General features: G+C 42.7%; 1 protein-coding gene across 2 annotated transcripts; it reads left to right on the forward strand.

Moving 5' to 3' along the window:
- Window positions 1-694: 694 nt before the first annotated feature.
- LOC677869 (caspase-15) lies at window positions 695-14,929 on the forward strand. Of its 2 annotated transcripts, XM_007504458.3 has the most exons (8): window positions 695-798; window positions 1,181-1,458; window positions 6,161-6,216; window positions 7,214-7,363; window positions 8,199-8,424; window positions 9,562-9,678; window positions 11,810-11,919; window positions 14,414-14,929. In XM_007504458.3, the coding sequence occupies exons 2-8, from the start codon at window positions 1,194-1,196 to the stop codon at window positions 14,513-14,515; spliced, it is 1,026 nt and encodes a 341-aa protein (XP_007504520.2). In that variant the 5' UTR covers window positions 695-798; window positions 1,181-1,193; the 3' UTR covers window positions 14,516-14,929.
- The last annotated feature ends 1,974 nt before the right edge of the window (window positions 14,930-16,903 follow it).

Raw genomic sequence — 16,903 nt, forward strand, 5'->3', positions numbered from 1 at the left:
TAAGGTGATTCAGTGGATTGAGAGCTAGCCCTAGTGATGGGAAGTCGTGGGTTCAAGTGTGGCCTCAGATACTTTGTAGCTGTATGACCTGGGGCAAGTCACTTAACTCCCATTGCCCTGCCCTTATTGATCTTCAGCCTTGGAACCAGTACTCAGTGGTGTAATTTGACAGCAAAGAGTGAATGACCGGAAGTCAGGAGGAAGGCCCAAATTTGACTACAACCTCTTAGCACGTCTGTAAAATGGGAACAGTAATAGCTCTAACGCTTACAGAGTTGTCCGTGCTGATGGCCTTTGTCAGCTTTAAAGGAAGATGTCTGAAAATATTCCCACAGAGCTCACCCTAGTCTGGTCCCCTTCCCACCTCCCAATGATCACAATGGCCTTATTACTGCACTTCCTTTATTATTTATTCCCTGTCCCCCACCTTTTGGTCACAGTCCCACTGTCCAGCCACTCCCCCAGGGGATCCCCATTGCCCAAAGGATTCTAGGGGACCCACTCGAACTCAGTTTTTACGGAGGAGAAAACGGAGGCTCACGACCACTTGGCCAGCATGGCACAAGAAGTAATCCATCAAGCCGGGCGTTATCCTGGATCCTCCCTACAGGGAGGCGGCAGTAATAGGAAAGCCCAGAGATCAGCGCGGTCTAACTGCTTATAAAAAGAGGAGGCTGCACTGGGGCATCCGAAAGGCCCCTCCCTTCCATCTCGAATATTCCAAAGGAAGAGGGCAAAACGCCTCAGGCACCTGCCTGAACTGCCCCAACCCTCCGCGCGAAGTGGAGTAGGAAGATGGTACTCGAAAGAGAGAGGGAGGGAAGAGAGTGTGAGAGAGAGATGGAGGAGGAGGACTGGAGGGGGGGAATGAAGGGATGGAGAAATGGAGGCTGAGAGGAGAGGGTGGGGAGAAAAGACGAGAGATGGGGCCGAGGGAGATAGGAGAAAGGGAGGGAAAGACGGGCAGACAAACGGACACGCGGAGGGGAGGAGCGCGCCAATTCCCCCGCAGCCCAGCTTCACCCCGGGGGCGGGGTCCGCGCCGGCTCGCCCCTCCTCCCCGCGCGGACCGCCAGCCTCCGAAGCGGGGTCTCTTTCACTTTCGCTGCAGCTGCCGCTCCTGGCCCTGCCCCCTTTTCCGTCCCGCGCCCGATCCCCCCACCACCCTCTCCCCCGCCAGGCAGCCAGGCAGTATGCTGCAGCCCGACATGGAAACGTTCAAGGCCCAGGTGGTGAGCACGCTGACAAAGCTGAGCCCGGAGGAGCTGAGGCGCTTTGGGATCTACTTGAGGAACGTCGGGGAGGAGCCCCGAGTCTCCAGGCACGACCTGGAGATGGCCACAAAGCCGGAGGAGCTGGCCGATCTGCTCCTGAAGCGCTACGTTATGACCGGGACCCCCCGGGTCCTTGTCCAGGTGCTTGGGCAGGTGCCCCGTAAAGACCTGGCCCTCGAGTGGGGTAAGGGGGCGGCACGGCACGGGCTTGCCTCCGGGCGATGGGGGTGGGGCGGGGGCGGGGCTAGCACCATTAAAAGAATAATCTGGCCTGAACCACACTGAGCTCTTGAAGTCACCCTCTCTTGCGTGAGCCCGGTTAGACCCCTGCTAAACTAATGGGACTACTGCTCCACTTTAAGCTATTTAGCTCCGTTTTACAGACGAACAAACCGAGGCTTAGAGGTTAAGCCTATCCATGGTCACCCAGCTAGTCAGCTTCAGGGTCCGTAAGGATAAGGATCAGAGCCAAGACTTGAACCCCAAGTGCCTGGGATCCTGGCGCAATGAAGGGGATTGTTAAATTGTCAGTGTGAACATTTACACTGCCAAGCCAGATCTAATTTATTGTTTGTTGATTGGCGCAGCTTAAGAAAGCGATGGAGAAAATATTAGTAAGGCTGCTGAAACTTCAGTGTCCAGTTGATGTTTGCTCCTTCCCTCGAGGTGGCTGTTAAGCATACTGCTTGAACTCGGGTCTTTTATTTCCCAGATGTCCTTTCCATTTTAGATTTCCTGAGCTTTGAGACGCAGGAGCCCAAGTAGATGTAGTAAAGCCCACCGGGTCAGGATGGGTGTGGGAGAGCAGTCAGTTCTTGTGAGGCTTGGCCCAAAACAAGGACTGATGACGGGTGGAAGTCCCGAAAAGGCAGGTTTCCTACCCATCAGCTCTCCGGAGAGGCTTCTCTTCACTGGGGGTGGGGGGTGGGGCTTCAGTTATGACCTGCATCACGGATATTGTAGAAGAAGATTCTTGGTCGGTTTTGGATTTTACTAGAGGGCTTCGGAGAGGGTCTGTGAAGACACTCCCTCCATCCGGAAGCTGGCCAATGAGAAGAGAGTCAGCTGAACATTAGACGGGGAATTGAACATGGGGAACCAGTAGATTTATTATGGGAGTAGAAAATGAGAAAGATATAAATATAAAATGAAGGGAGCAGAAAACCTTTTGACATGAACCTTATTTTCCCTTTTACCACCTGTTTTCTCAATGTGTCTTCGTTCCGCCTTCCCACCGCACTTATTTTTCTGACCATACAGGGTGGAGGGGAGTGGGGTTGGCGGGATGGATAATCCTTGTAGATTCTTGCTACTCTGTAGCAGGAAACATTTTTCATCTTGAGGAACTCAACCAGCAAAGACAGTTGTGGGTGAGTATGGCTGAACTAGGTTTACAGCTCCTGTTCTCTTCATCTTCATCTCTTGGCTTGCCTGGCTTCCTTCAGAGATCAGCCAAAGGCACCCCTTCTAAAGGAAGTGGGCTCCAAGCCTCCTTCATCTTCGGGTCTTGTCTGATGTCATCTCCTATTTAGCCCGTTTCCATCTTGGACATTTCTGTTTGCATGTTGTCTCCTCCATTAGACCGTGATCTCACTGAGGGCAGGGATTGTCTTTCACTTTTGTATCCCCATTGCCTGGTACATAGTTGGCACTTAATAAATGATTCCAGGATTAACTATCCCATTACCAATTTAAAGAAAGATGGAGTTTGTAAGTAAGAAAATAGAAATTCTTTCTTTGAATTTTTCTTTCTTCATTTATTTATTTGTCCATTCATTAATTTGTGTAATCTGTCTACATCTATCTGTCTGTCTGCCTATCTGTCCATCAGCTATCTCTTTTTCCCATTATAAACCTGTATAGACAGCAAAGCTTTAGAACAAAAGGCCTTTTCTGACTTTATGAAATTCATTTCTTCTTGTAGCCTAATCCCTCTCCCCTTAGCCTCACCCACTCTCCCATTTACTTTCTGCATTTAAATCTGTGGTTTACTTCTGTCCTGCCTTTTGTCTCCTCCTTCCCTCCTCCCACTTAGCATCCAGCAAATAGACAAAAGCAATAAAACAGGCATGGAAATGAAAACAAACCAACAAACCAGATCTTAATCGATCAGTAAATATTGACTAAGTACCTGCTATTTGCCAGGTACTGTGCTAGAGGCTGGAGGCACAAAGACAAAAAGTGAAATAGTTCCTGCCTTCAGGGAGCTTGGCATATAGGCAGAGAAGTATAAACACGAAATAAAATCAGAATCTATGCACAGTGATTTTGGAGACCACCATAGTTGGTGGTGGGGGAGTCACGAAAGTCCTCATGTGAAGATGAAGCTTGAACTGAACCTTGCAGGAGACCCAGGATTCCAAGAGGCAGAGATGAAGATAGTATAGACCAGTACAAGGTGGAACATTATTATGGGTGAGAAGGTCCATGTAGCTGGACTAGAGGGAGCATGGAGGGAAATGGAGTGTAGTAGACCTAGAAAGATAGGTTGGGTCCAAAAAGTAAAGAGCTTTAAATAAAATAAATTGGATCCTAGAGGTAATAGGGAGCCACTGGACCTTACTGAGAAAGAGTGGAGCTGTACCTTAGGGAAATCCCTCTGGCTGGTATGTGAGCAATGGGTTGGAGTAGGAAGAGACTTAAGGAAGGGAGGCAATGGCTTATGTGGGACTAGAGGTGAGGAGAGAGACTAGAGCCAGATAGGGAATCTGGGACTTATCTGCACCAGGATAATGACTAAATCCTTGGAAACCAATGATGTTACTAATTAAGGGAATGGTAGCTGTACTCTGTGTCAATCCATCAATTAAAAAGAGAGGGGGAGAGAAGAGAAGAGGGACCAGGACAGAGCACTGGGATGTACCAACCATAAGGGAACATAATATAGATGGTGGTTAAGCAAAGGATGCTGATAAAGAACATTCAGATAGGAAAGAAGAGAATCAAGAAAGGCAGCTGTTTTTAGAGTGGTTAGTTCCCTGGGACTATTTAAAGTTCAAATCCAATTTCAGACACTTATTAGCTAAATCTCTCTTTGCCTCAGTTTCCTCAGGTGAAAAAAGGAGATAACATAGTACTGTTTTGCAGGTATGTTATGAGAATCCAAGGAGATAATACTTGTAAAAAGTGTCTGGCCCATAGTAGGCATTATATAAATACTTATTCACTTTCTCCAGAATCCCAAGATCCCTTAGAGGAGAAAGCATCTAGGAGGAAAAGATGGGGATCATTATTAAAGTCAAGTACTATAGAGTGGTGAATAAGGATAAGGGTTGAGAAGGGGTCCATCAGATTTGTCGATGAAATGGTCATTGGCAAATCTGCAGAAAGCAGTTTTTGTTGAGTGATGAGACCATAAGCTAGATTGCAACGGTTGAAGAATGAGAGGAGAGGAAGTAGAGGTAAGTAGAGTTCATGAAAGGAAGGAAACCAGCTTTTATTAAACATTTGCTTTGTGTTTGTGTGAAGCTGATTATTGATTACTGATTGATTAAGAGTTTTAGTAATCATTGTAGCTAAAGTCTAGCATTTAGGTTTGGGTTTATTTTTGGATCTGGGAAATTGGTTGAAGAGTTTGGAAGAGATTAGGTAGTAGACTGCATACAGCTGAGACTGGACCTCTAGGCTCTTGAAGGAGATAAAGAAGATGGTTGGAGGATGATTCAACTTGGTCAGGAGATGTTTTTCTTAGCACTAGTTTTCTCTGGGGTGGGGGTGAGGAGTGGGAATTGGACTGGACACTTTTTCAGAAGCTGTTCAATTCTGGGTTTCCCCTGTGGGTTCTAGAGATCCCCTGCCCCCCCTTTTGCAAATCAGCAAAATGATAGACCAGTCAGTCTTAGTTTAGTTGGTACCGGTGGACCTTATGTAATGAACTCAAGTAACCAAACTGTAAAAAAGGCTGTTCTGACTATCAAATGTGTCTTTGATCGTTGAGTGATCATTGACCTCTGCTATTGGTAATTGCTATCCTTGCTGATAAATAGATTGTGCTCTGACTTTTGTGTCTCATTTTCTCTCTTCATTACAGATTTTTATCGAGACACTGGGCACTGTTTTAAGCAGTTTACAAATAAGATCTCATTTGGTTGTCATAGCAACCCTGGGAGGTGGGTGCTATCGTGATCCCCTTTTTACAATTAAGGAAACTGATGCAGACAGAAATTAAGTTACCTGTACATGATCACACAGCTAGTAAGGGTCTGAAATTGGATTTGAATGCAGGTCTTCCTGACTACAGTTCTAACTCTGTCTTCTGTGCTTCCTAATGGGAGCGATTTTTAAAGTTAAATATGAGGCAGTTAAATATGAGAGAGGATAGGAGGAAAAATGATAGGGAAGGCTGGAGGAAAAAAGGAAAGCAGCCATTGTGGTGATTGGGGAGAGTAAAAAGATTACCTTGCTCTAGTGAGGGCCCTTTTGAGATTGGGAAGGTTAAATCTTTAGTGGATCCCATTAGTTCTGTTGGAAGACATCTCTCAGCTGCTTCCTGCTGCAGTTCCTGCTAAAGAGGGAGATGGGAAGAGTCATCCAGGTGGAATTTGGCTAGGTGGGAATGGTGATAGGACAAAGGGAGCAAAGGATCTGAGAGCAAACATGATTGATATGTTAAATTGACTCACACAAGAGCTGAGATTAGGAATGGAAGAAAAGTGAAGCCAATGCAGTGGCCATGGCCTGGGAAAGACCTATCTTGGATCCCAGTGGCAACAGAGATGTTTTTCAGGATATACTGACTGCTCAGACCTAGTTTGGGGTCTAGGTCAGACCTAGCTCAGGCTAGTTTGGGGGACCTTCTGTTAGGGACAGAGAGAAATAATTCATAGGAAAGCAATGAGTAACTTGATTCTTTGTTCTTTTTTTCCATCCATTTTTCCTGAAAATAGAAAGTATGTCAAGGATGAATTTGAAGAGACCATATGAAGATGACAGTTCTGAATTGGTAAATTCTAAATTTTTTTCTAGACCTGGAAAATGTGTCTTAACAGCCAATTGGCTTCTTATTTAGGCCACTGAACTAGCAACTTAACCTAGCTATAAAAGGGGAGATTTATATGTTATTTCCCTTCTTTATTCAAAAAACTCCATTGGTTCCCTAATCCTTCTGGGATAAAATATAGTCTCTTCTGTTTGGCATTTAGACTTTTTTCACAGTTTGGCTCCAACCTAGCTTTTCAAACTGATTTCATATTATTAAGGAATGCCAGAATTGCTTTCTTATTCACTCACACTGATTCTGTATCCTAGTGGTCATCAGACCCTGATCCTTTTGGTGGTGGCCACCTCTGGACTGACATGGGTAGAGGAAAGAATAAGGAAGGCCACTTCTGTCCAGAGACTTAAGTGACGTGTTCTTCTTGTTGGAATCATCAGGATCCATACCTCCAGAGTTGGGGAGATTTGGGGGACTACAAAGTACCTTAGTTCTCTGGTTTAATTCAATTAATTTTTCCAAAGTTTCTGATTTGTAGAAAGAATTAGAAATATCCAGCAAGTAAGGAATCCATAATATTCTATTTTCTGTTCCCTCAGAGGGTTACCTGGTTCCCAGATAGACCCCAAACAAACACCCACTTGGTTCAGAGTGGTATAAGGTTCATTGGTGGTGTGATTCTGGTGTTTTGCATGGGGTAGTTTGGTTAGAAATGACCCTCCCTGCCTTACTGGTTCTATGTACTTCAGAATGAGTGATTTGTACTCTTAGATCTAGTCTGACAGGGAACATATCAGAGACTTATAAATGAAACTAATTTGTTACAAGTACATACACCCCCTCCCCCCTACACCCCTGCCCCAAAGAGAGACGGTCAGTTTTGGGCTGACCTGAGAGTCCATCACTGACCAGGGCTAGATGGACCGCAGATGGGCCTGTGTGGCCAGGGTGTTGTGTTTCCTGCTACATGGACTGCATTATCATTATTAATTTTACTTACAAACAGGATCGCTATAACATGGACCGAACACGAAAGGCCTTTGTGATGTGTGTGAAGACTGGCAGACCAGGGGCTAAACAGGATATAAGTAGAATAAAAAACTGGCTTGAAAAGTGCAAGTTTGAATATACATATTGTGATGATCCTGATGAAGAGGTAAATGTTAAGACACAACCCTTAGGTTGGTAACTGATTTTTATGGCCTCTTTTCTTTTTTTTAAAGAGATAGCCATGAATACCACCCGACCCAGCCATGAATGGACTCTCCCTTTAAAAACCCCGACAAGAGAATCTTCTGAGAGGCAGGAATTACTAATGAATTTCATTTCATTCCTTTGGTTTATTTGGGGTTTAGCCTCATTTTGTTCCCTTTCACCCTACCCGATACTCTCTGCCTGGGAAAAACAGCTCAGGGAAGTCCTGTCCCCTTGCCCTAGAGACAATTGCTGGTCCTACTACTCCTCATAATAATTAATATTGAGTTTTTGTACATTTATCCAATTTTATTTTTGTAAACAAAACTTAGAGATTAGATTTCCCATATATAACTTGAAAATTCATGATGAAATTTATATTAGGTACTATTATATTGTTTTATTATTTTATTATTTATTTTTATTTTTATTTATTTTTTATTATATTAAATATATACATATATATACACACATATAATAATATAATATATTATATTAGGTGCTATATGCAATCCCCAAAATAATCCCAGAGTTCTGCAATTATAATAAAAAGGAAATATTTTTTCCTCCTGATTTTCTCTTGCATTTTAAGCTTATTCCTGACTGCCAGAGTCCTTTTCAAAACTGCCTACAAAGATGATGGCATCTTAGAAATTCACTTCTTTTTAAGGGTCTGTATTTTATGTTAGAAGATAAGCAATCAGTATCACCACTGGAGTAAAATGAGGGAACTCTGACAATTATGCACATGGTTTTAACTCTGTAATAAATGTATTTTGCAATGCTATTTGCCACAGGAGTTATTTGAGAAACTAACACAGTTTCGAGATGGAATAAATGGAATAAAAGAAGAAGTTAGCTGCTGCCTTGTTACTCTTATGGCCCATGGAGGAAAAGGCCATATAAAAACAAAATCTAATGAAAGAGTCAACTTATCAGACATTTTTGAAATGTTCAACAATGAAAACTGCCCAGCACTTCAAGAGAAACCAAAGATCTTTGTAATCCAGGCCTGTAGAGGAGGTAAGCAGAAGGACAAAGAAAATATCATAAGTGGTAGGGAATTCTTGGGCTTTCCTGTAAGCATTTTCTTCTTGTCCCTGAGAAATTCTGACCCTTTCCATCAGAGAATGACGTGATTCTTTCCCTGTTGCAGATCTTCATAGCTTAAGAAGAAATACTCATTAGCTGCACCTTTACCTCTATAAAAATGTTAAATTTTGGGGGGCAGCTGGGTATCTCAGTGGATTGAGAGCCAGGCCTAGAGACGGGAGGTCCTAGGTTCAAATCTGGCCTCAGACACTTCCCAGCTGGGTGACCCTGGGCAAGTCACTTGACCCCCATTGCCTAGCCCTTACCACTCTTCTGCCTTGGAGCCAATACACAGTATTGACTCCAAGACGGAAGGTAAGGGTTTAAAAAAAAATGTTAAATGTTTATATTTCTAGGCTCAAAGTACCATGATGTTATAATTCTACAAATTAAGAATGTCTTGGGCCTTTTAAGTAAATGGATTCAAGCTCCTATTATTTCTAATTCCAAGGCTTTACTGTTTTTCCACTGTCATACTCTCCCCTTCTCCTTTTTTATGTGTTTGCCAGTGGCCCTGTCCTCTTTGTCGTATCTGGGATAATTTTCTGTGGTTTCTCAGGGCCCAGTTAAATGCAGTGGAAAAGGCTCTGGATTTGGAAACAGAGGATCTGCATTTGAATCCTGGTTCTGTCATTTAAAATAATTACTAATAATAACTGACATTAAAATATGTTTATAGAGAGACTTACTGACTTCTTTGTGACACTGGACAAATCATGGAACCTCTCTAGGGCTTAGTTTCCTTATTTGTAAAATAAGGATTGTCCCTAAAGCCCCTCCTAGCTATGAATCTATGATGTTAGGAGCCGATTAGCCTCCAATATGATGACATGGCCTACCAATTCTGAGCACTGTGGCTGTTCCCACAGGTGAGGTTTGCGCCTAGGTTGGGATCTGGGTTGGATAGCTATTGTGGAACTGTTGGGAGCCCAGGATTGTGAACCACCCCCCTCTCCAGTGTATTTGCAGTGACATGGGCTTGTTTAGGATGTGTTTGTTTGGCATTCGTAGCCAATTACTAGATGATTGTTTGTTTCACTGTCCATTCACCTCTTCTCTCAAAAACAGATAAAAGAGATGGTGGCGTTGTTCAAGCCGATGATGAACCAATGGAACTGGATCTTTCAGAGAAAAAGCGACTCCCCACATCCAGTGATTACTACATCATCTATGCCACCCAAGATGGTAAGGCTATAAATGTACGTGTGGCTAAAGCAGATTAATTCAGCTAAGTGAAAGTTATCATGACTATTAAAAATCCATTTCTGGGCGGGAATATAGGTGGCTCAGTGGATTAAAAGCCAGACTCAGAAATGGGAAGTCCGGGGATCAATTTGGCCTCAGACACTTCCTAGTTGTGTGACCCTGGGCAAGTCACTTAATGCCCACTCTTGCCTTGGAACCCATACGCGGTATTGATTCTAAGACAAAAGGTAAGGGTTTTAATTTTTTTAATCCATTTCCGGTGATTTAGGTTTCACATTTATAGTAAAAACTTATCCTTGTTCATCACATATACACATAGATCACCAAGGACTAGAAATACTAATTTCATGGATTATCTTTCCTAATACATCATTGATTCAATCTACTAGGATTTTGGTCTTTTGGTCAATCATTTGTAGTTAGGTGGACTCCCACTGGCTCCATATTGTTTGACATCTCAGTCCCTCATTTGGATGAAGGCAAAGATGGCATGCTTATAAAATTTTCAGATGACACCCACTGAGAGGGCTAATCAATAAGTTTCACGTCGAATCATAACCCAAAAAGATCTCAAACAGGCTAGAATGTTCATCAGAATTTAGTAAAGCGTAATTTGACATTAAGTCAAAGTCTTAACTGAGCCTCCACACTTAAAATATAGGGGAGATTTGGCTGGAGAGAAATACAATTGCAAAAATATCTGGGGATTTCAATGAACTACAAGCCAAATAGGAATCAACACTGTGCTGTGGGAGACAGAAATTGCATTAAGAGAGGATGTCCAGAAATTGGCTAATGATCATCCCATTGTCCATTGCCAAAGTCAGACCACGCACAGCTGGAATGTTGGGTTCAATGTTGAGTACCTCATTTAGGAAAGACGTGGATAACCTGGGGAGATTAGGAGGAGAGCAACCAGAATGGTAATATAGCTTGAATATATCCTCTCTCTGAGCCAGCCCATTACATCTGCTGTCTCCCCCTGAACCCTGCTTTGAGGAGGGGGTTCTCCCTTTCCCCATCTCTCTCTACCTCGCAGTCCAAGCTTCCCTCATCCGGGGTACATTCCCTTCCCGCCTCTTTATATATTTTTTAAAACAGGATGTTTAGTTTGGCAAAAGAGAAGATTAGGGGTCACATGATAACTATTGTCAAGAATCTGAAGGACTATCATGTGGGAAGAATGATTAGATTTGTTAACCTTGGCTAAAGGGCAGAACTAGGAAGAGTGAGTGAAAGTTGCAAAGGAGTAGGTCTAGGCTTGATGATGGGGAAAGCTTCTAATATTTCGAATCAGTCTAAAGAAGACTGGTTTGGGAAGTGGTGGGTGCCTTTATGTTAGAGACCTTCAAGTAAAGCTTTGGTGAGCATTAATTTCTTGACCATATGGTAGAGTAAATTCTTATTTAGGAATGGGTTAGAGAGTGCGGCTCTTAAAATTCTGATAGTGTGGCGGGGCTCTAAGAAGGGTAGAAAATGCGGGGAGGCATATGTGGGTTACTGTTAGTAAGGCCTGCCTAACCGTTATTGCTGTCCAAGGGGAGAATTGGCTACCTTAGTAGTAGCTTTTCCCTTATTTGAAGTTTTTAGGTGAAGTCTAACTGCGCTTGAGGATGTCCTATAGGACATCCTTCTGACTGGGAGCAGGAGGAGGCTTTGAAGACTAGCCAGCTACTTTACAGGTCTATTTGAGACCCCGAAAGTTGCACGTTTTTGGCTGGAACATCATTGGCAAAACAGAGCCTAGGCTTTATTTAGATAGTATCCGGAGACCCCCAGACTGTTTTGCTGGATCCCAAGAAGCTTTTCCTGGTTCCTGGCCCAGTGTAAATTATTTACTGATCTCATCCTCCATGGATTCTTTATGGGTCAGGCATCGAGACCACCTGGCTAATGAGCTGGTAGGGCGAAGGGCCCAAGGAACATATTTGGGAGGCAGCAAAAGTGTAAATACTAGACACCTCAGTGAAAATGCAGAAATGGCCTTGTGTTTCCTAGAACAAGGGCATAGCTTGCTTAATAAATGGGTTTTCTAGATTTCAGATTGTGATTTTTTTAAAGGACACTTTAATAAAAAATATAAACAACATTCTCATTTCTCCACTGTTAGATCATGTTGCTTTCCGCCATCCACGTGATGGTTCTGTGATGATTCAAGCCATAGATGAAGTCTTTCGGCAACATGGCAAGAAGTGGCATATTGCAGATTTTTTTACTCAGGTGAGTATTCAACAAATGGATTCATGCTCCATGTTATGCTTTTTTCCCTCCACCATTTAACAAGTGTTTATTTCAATTCTGTTAGAACATTTCCTAGAATTCCCTAAGTAGGATGTGTGTGTGTGTGTGTGTGTGTGTGTGTGTGTGTGTGTAGGGGGCACATACATGTGCACTCTGACCTGAAGTCTTTTTCCCCCTGAGATGGTACCTTCTTTTTCCAAACTCTTTTCTCAAATTATTTTGTCTCTTTGGTAGATTTTAAACTACTTTGATTTCAGGGATTGTACAGCTATTGATACAGCTAGTAAACAAGGGGCTGGGCTGTTTATTAAAATAGTAATTTTTTAGTTTTTCATGCTCTCATCCTTCTGTATCCTATTGTTGTGGGGGGCTTAAGGTGAACCTCATGGGTTCAGGAAGGGTACCCTTTGCAAGAATGCAAGACTCCAAAACTTAGCTTAAAAATAAAAAGAGAAATTTATTATTTTAGAAGGTACTGTTGAATCTGATCAGGAGGACAGCCTAGGAGGGAAGCTGCCTCTCAGTCCAGTCCACATCAAGTGTGGGGTCTTTATTCCCTTTACTACAGTGAAGCCTTGATAGGGAGTGACCCTCATCCTTTAGGGGACAGATGGATGTCTGAGATCCAACCAGATGGTATCAAGGCATAGCCTGAAGGTGTATCTCTCTGTCCAACTCAAATCTAAAGGACAATGCAAGAATATTCCTCTTAGGGTCTTATCAGGAGTCACAAGAATATAAGGGAGCAAAGGAAGTTCCTGTTTACAGTTTGGCCTAAAATACTTCTAAAACTTGGGGTACAATGTCCCATGCCACTTTCAGCTTTGAATTTTTGCCCAGGAATGATAATAGATTAACCTGGAAGCAGGAGCTACGACTCAGCCCTCACATTTGGACTGGATGAAGAGAAAGCAGTGTCAAGTTTATTGAAATATCTTCATTATCATCATTTTTTTATTAGAATGATATTATACATTGCTATTATACTGTACTGGAACATTGTTCTCTCTCAGCCAATTCTAGAAAACTGTTCCAGGCTTCAAATCAAGATTGTGGGTTGGTAGAGATGACATCTCTGTTCCCTCCTCTCTGCTATGCTATAACATGTCTCTCTGTCTTCCCCCCCACCCTCCTCCTTCTCTCTCTCTCTCTGTGCTCTCTCTTTCTCTGTCTCTCTGTTTCTCTCTCTCCCCCTCTCTCTCTGTCTCTCTCCCTCTCTCTGTCTCTCTGTTTCTCTCTCTCCCCCTCTCTCTCTGTCCTCTCTCTCTCTGTCTCTCTCTCTCTCTCCCTCTCTCTCTGTCTCTCTCCCTCTCTCTGTCTCTCTGTTCTCTCTCTCTCTCCCTCTCTCTCTATCTCTCTCCCTCTCCCCCTCTCTCTGTCTCTCTGTCTCCCTCTCTCTCTGTCTCCCTCTCTCTCTCTGTCCTCCCTCTCTCTGTCCTCTCTCTGTGTCTCTCTCTTGTGTCTCTCTCTCCCTTTCTCTCTCTGTCCTCTCTCCCCCTCTCTGTCTCTCCCTCTCTGTCTCTGTCTCTCTCTCTGTGTCTCTCTCTCTGTCCTCTCTCTGTGTGTCTCTCTCTCTGTCCCTCTCTCTCTGTCCCTCTCTCTCTCTCTCTGTCCTCTCTCTGTCTCTCTCTCTCTGTCTCTCCCTCTCTGTCTCTCTGTCTCTCTGTCTCTGTCTCTGTCTCTGTCTCTGTCTCTGTCTCTCTCTCTCTCTCTCTCTCTCTCTCTCTCTCTCTCTGTGTCTCTCTGTCCTCTCTCTGTGTGTCTCTCTCTCTGTCTCTCCCTCTCTGTCTCTCTCTGTCTCTCCCTATCTCTCTCTGTCCCCTCTCTCTCCCTTTCTCTCTCTGTCCTCTCTCCCCCTCTCTGTTTCTCCCTCTCTCTCTGTCTCTCTCTCTTTCTCTGTCTCTCTGTCTCTCTCTGTCTCTTTGTCTCTGTCTCTCTCTCTGTCTCTTTGTCTCTCTCTCCCTCTCTCTCTCCCTCTCCCTTTCCCTCTCCCTCTTCCTTCCCCTCACCCCCCTTCATTCCAAAGTAGTCTCTTTTGCATTCCCTCCTCACCACTGCCTCTTGGAATATCTAGCACTTTCTAGGTTTAGATCTGATTTATCCCCTATACCCAGATCTTGGCTCACCTAGTTGTTAGGTGTTAGTACTCTCCCCTCCCTCTCACTTTGCATACCCTCTGTATATAGTTATTTGTGTACCTATTGTATCTCCCTTTAGTGTGTAAACTCCTTGGGGGCTGGCAGCCTGGGTTCTTTTTTTTAGCCTCCAGTTTCCTCCTGACTGAGCTGGTTTCCTGGAGCCCCCTGAGGTGAGGGCTTTGTGCTTGTTCTTTTTTAAGCACCTACTGAATGCTGATAGGCATGCTGATAAGCTTTGGGGATACCAAAAGAAGCCCCTCCTGGAGCCCAACTATGTAACTGCTAAATTGAATTTGACTCCTTTCTTTGAGTAATTGATGCTTTTTTCCTTGTAGGTGAACAATCTAGTGGTGCACACGGACTTTTACATAAATAGGAACCCTGCAAAAGTAGTCCTTGTCATGGAGTCTACTCTCACTAAAGCTGTATACTTTTGACCCTCGGAGGAGGAGGATCTTAATTACAGAATGACTTGCTTATGCGTTTACACGGTGCCTCCCACTTTATAAAACACTCACTGGAATCTGCTGCCCAGCCTTCGAGGATTGTGAGTGACAACAGGATTTGCAGTACAGACAAACCCCTCCCCTATTTTTAAAGTTTTTTTTTTAATGCCAAAACATGGACTTTCTGATTGTTTTTTTTTGTTGTTGTTGTTAAATAGTTGTCATGTTTCCAAGTTATTTTTTAAAATAATTACCTACTACTTGAATTTTTCATTTACTTTTATTTTTAAAAAATTCAAGCCATTATTTCCTCAGTCATTTCAGTTTCTACCTGTTACAAGCCCAGGAACTCATTGTCTAATGAGAGAGAATTAAATAAATCTGCGTGTTGTGTCTCTATATCTATATACACGTGTCAACATATACACACATGCATATATACACACGTACATATTTACACACACAAGGCATTTCTGCCATTAAGCCTTAAACCTACACAAAGATCTTTGGGATACCCTGCTACATAAACACAAATATGTGGAAAATGGAGGATAAGGAGAGAGGGAGAAATGAAAGGGGAAAGATATATATCTATATATCTTTATGGTATATGTCCAAGGCAGAATATTGGTAAGAGCTAGACCATTAGGGTTGTGACTTACTCAAGGTCCCATAGCTAGGAAGGGTCTTGAGACCTGATTTTAACCCAAGTTTTCCCAATTCCAGGCCTGGCTTTTTATCCACCGAGCCACCTAGCTGCCTTAATGGAATGTAATTTTTTTTTTCTGTGATGGTTCCTGCTTCCTTTAATTAATTTTGTTGGGAGTGTAATCTTAAAGGAAAGGCAGGCAAATTAACATTCATTTGGTATTTGGTTGGACTGCTAGGTGGAACAGTGGATAGAGTACCAGGTCTGGAGTCAGGAGAATCGATCTGGATTCAAATCTGGCCTCAGATATTTCCTGGTTGTATGATCATGGGCAAACCACTTAGTCTGCTTGTCTGTGTCCTCATCTATAAAATGGGGATAATAATAGCACCTTAACTCTTGGAGTTGCTGTGAAGCTCAAATGATCATATGAGTAAAGCACTTAGCACAGTTCCTGGCACATAACAAGCACTAGATAAATGTTAGCTGTTGCTATGGTTTGCAAAGCCCTCTCTATGCAGTGGCTCACTTGATCTTCATAACTAACCATCTTGTGAGTTAGGTTACTATTATCTGGAGGTTCACACACCTAGCAATTTTCTCACTCTTTTAAAAATCTAATTTTTACATTTTTTAATATTTCAAGTTGCAAATTTTTCCTTCTATCCCCTCCCCAGTCCATTGAGAAGATAAGCAATATATCAATTATGTGTGGAGTTATGCACATGAAATCATACAAAATATTTCCATATTAGTCATGTTGCTTAAAAAAAAAGATAAATAAAAGTTTAAAAAAATATATTAGTTACACTCCAAGTTCTTAGTTCTCTCTCTGGAGGTGGATAGCATTTTCCCATCATGGGTCCTTTGGAATTGTCTTAGATCAGTATCTTGATCAAGAGTAGCTAACTCTTCCACAGTTGATCATCATTGCAATATTGCTGTTACTGTGTACAATGTCCTGGTTCTGCTTACTTCACATTGCATCAGTTCATGTGAGTCTTCCCAGGTTTTTCTGAAACCATCTTCCTTATAATTTCTTATAGCATTCCATCACAATCATGTACCACGAGTTGTTCTTCCATCCCCCAATGGGCATTCCCTCTATTTCTAATTGTACTTAACTATTTTCTAAGGTCTTACTCAGGTCCCATTTCTTCCATGAAAGTTTTCTAGGCAGTTTTCTTTTGGGTCCTTATTAATACCAAGTATTGGTTCTTAAGAAAAGAGTGGTAAGGACTGGGCAATTGTAGTTGAGTGACTGGCCCAAGGTCTCAGATAGGAAGTTCCAGAGGACAAATTTGAACCCAGGACTTTATTCACTAAGCCACCAAGCTGCTTATTTCTTTAATTTCTGATAGCAAAATTTATTATTTCTTATATACTGTCTCTTACTCCCAAATTATTTTTTAGATCTTGGAAATAACTGAAGCCAAAGAATCATCTTGTTTAATCCCTTCATTTATATAGATTAGTATACTGAGACCTGGAGATCACAACTAGTTAGTGATGTAGTTAAGATTGGACATGAGTTCACAGGCTTTTAAGAGCTTTGAATTCTCCAAAGAATCTGCTGAAGTGTTAGGTAAGATATTCCAATTCTACTAGTAACAGACCTGCCAACTAATGTTTTTGATGAAATATTGACATATTTAGGGAGAAGAATGTGATGTAGCTAAGAGATGTATAAAATGGTCCACTGAACTCTGATTATTGTCATAAAAATGATT

The sequence above is a fragment of the Monodelphis domestica genome, chromosome 5 (assembly GCF_027887165.1).
Source record: "Monodelphis domestica isolate mMonDom1 chromosome 5, mMonDom1.pri, whole genome shotgun sequence".
NCBI lineage: Eukaryota > Metazoa > Chordata > Mammalia > Didelphimorphia > Didelphidae > Monodelphis > Monodelphis domestica.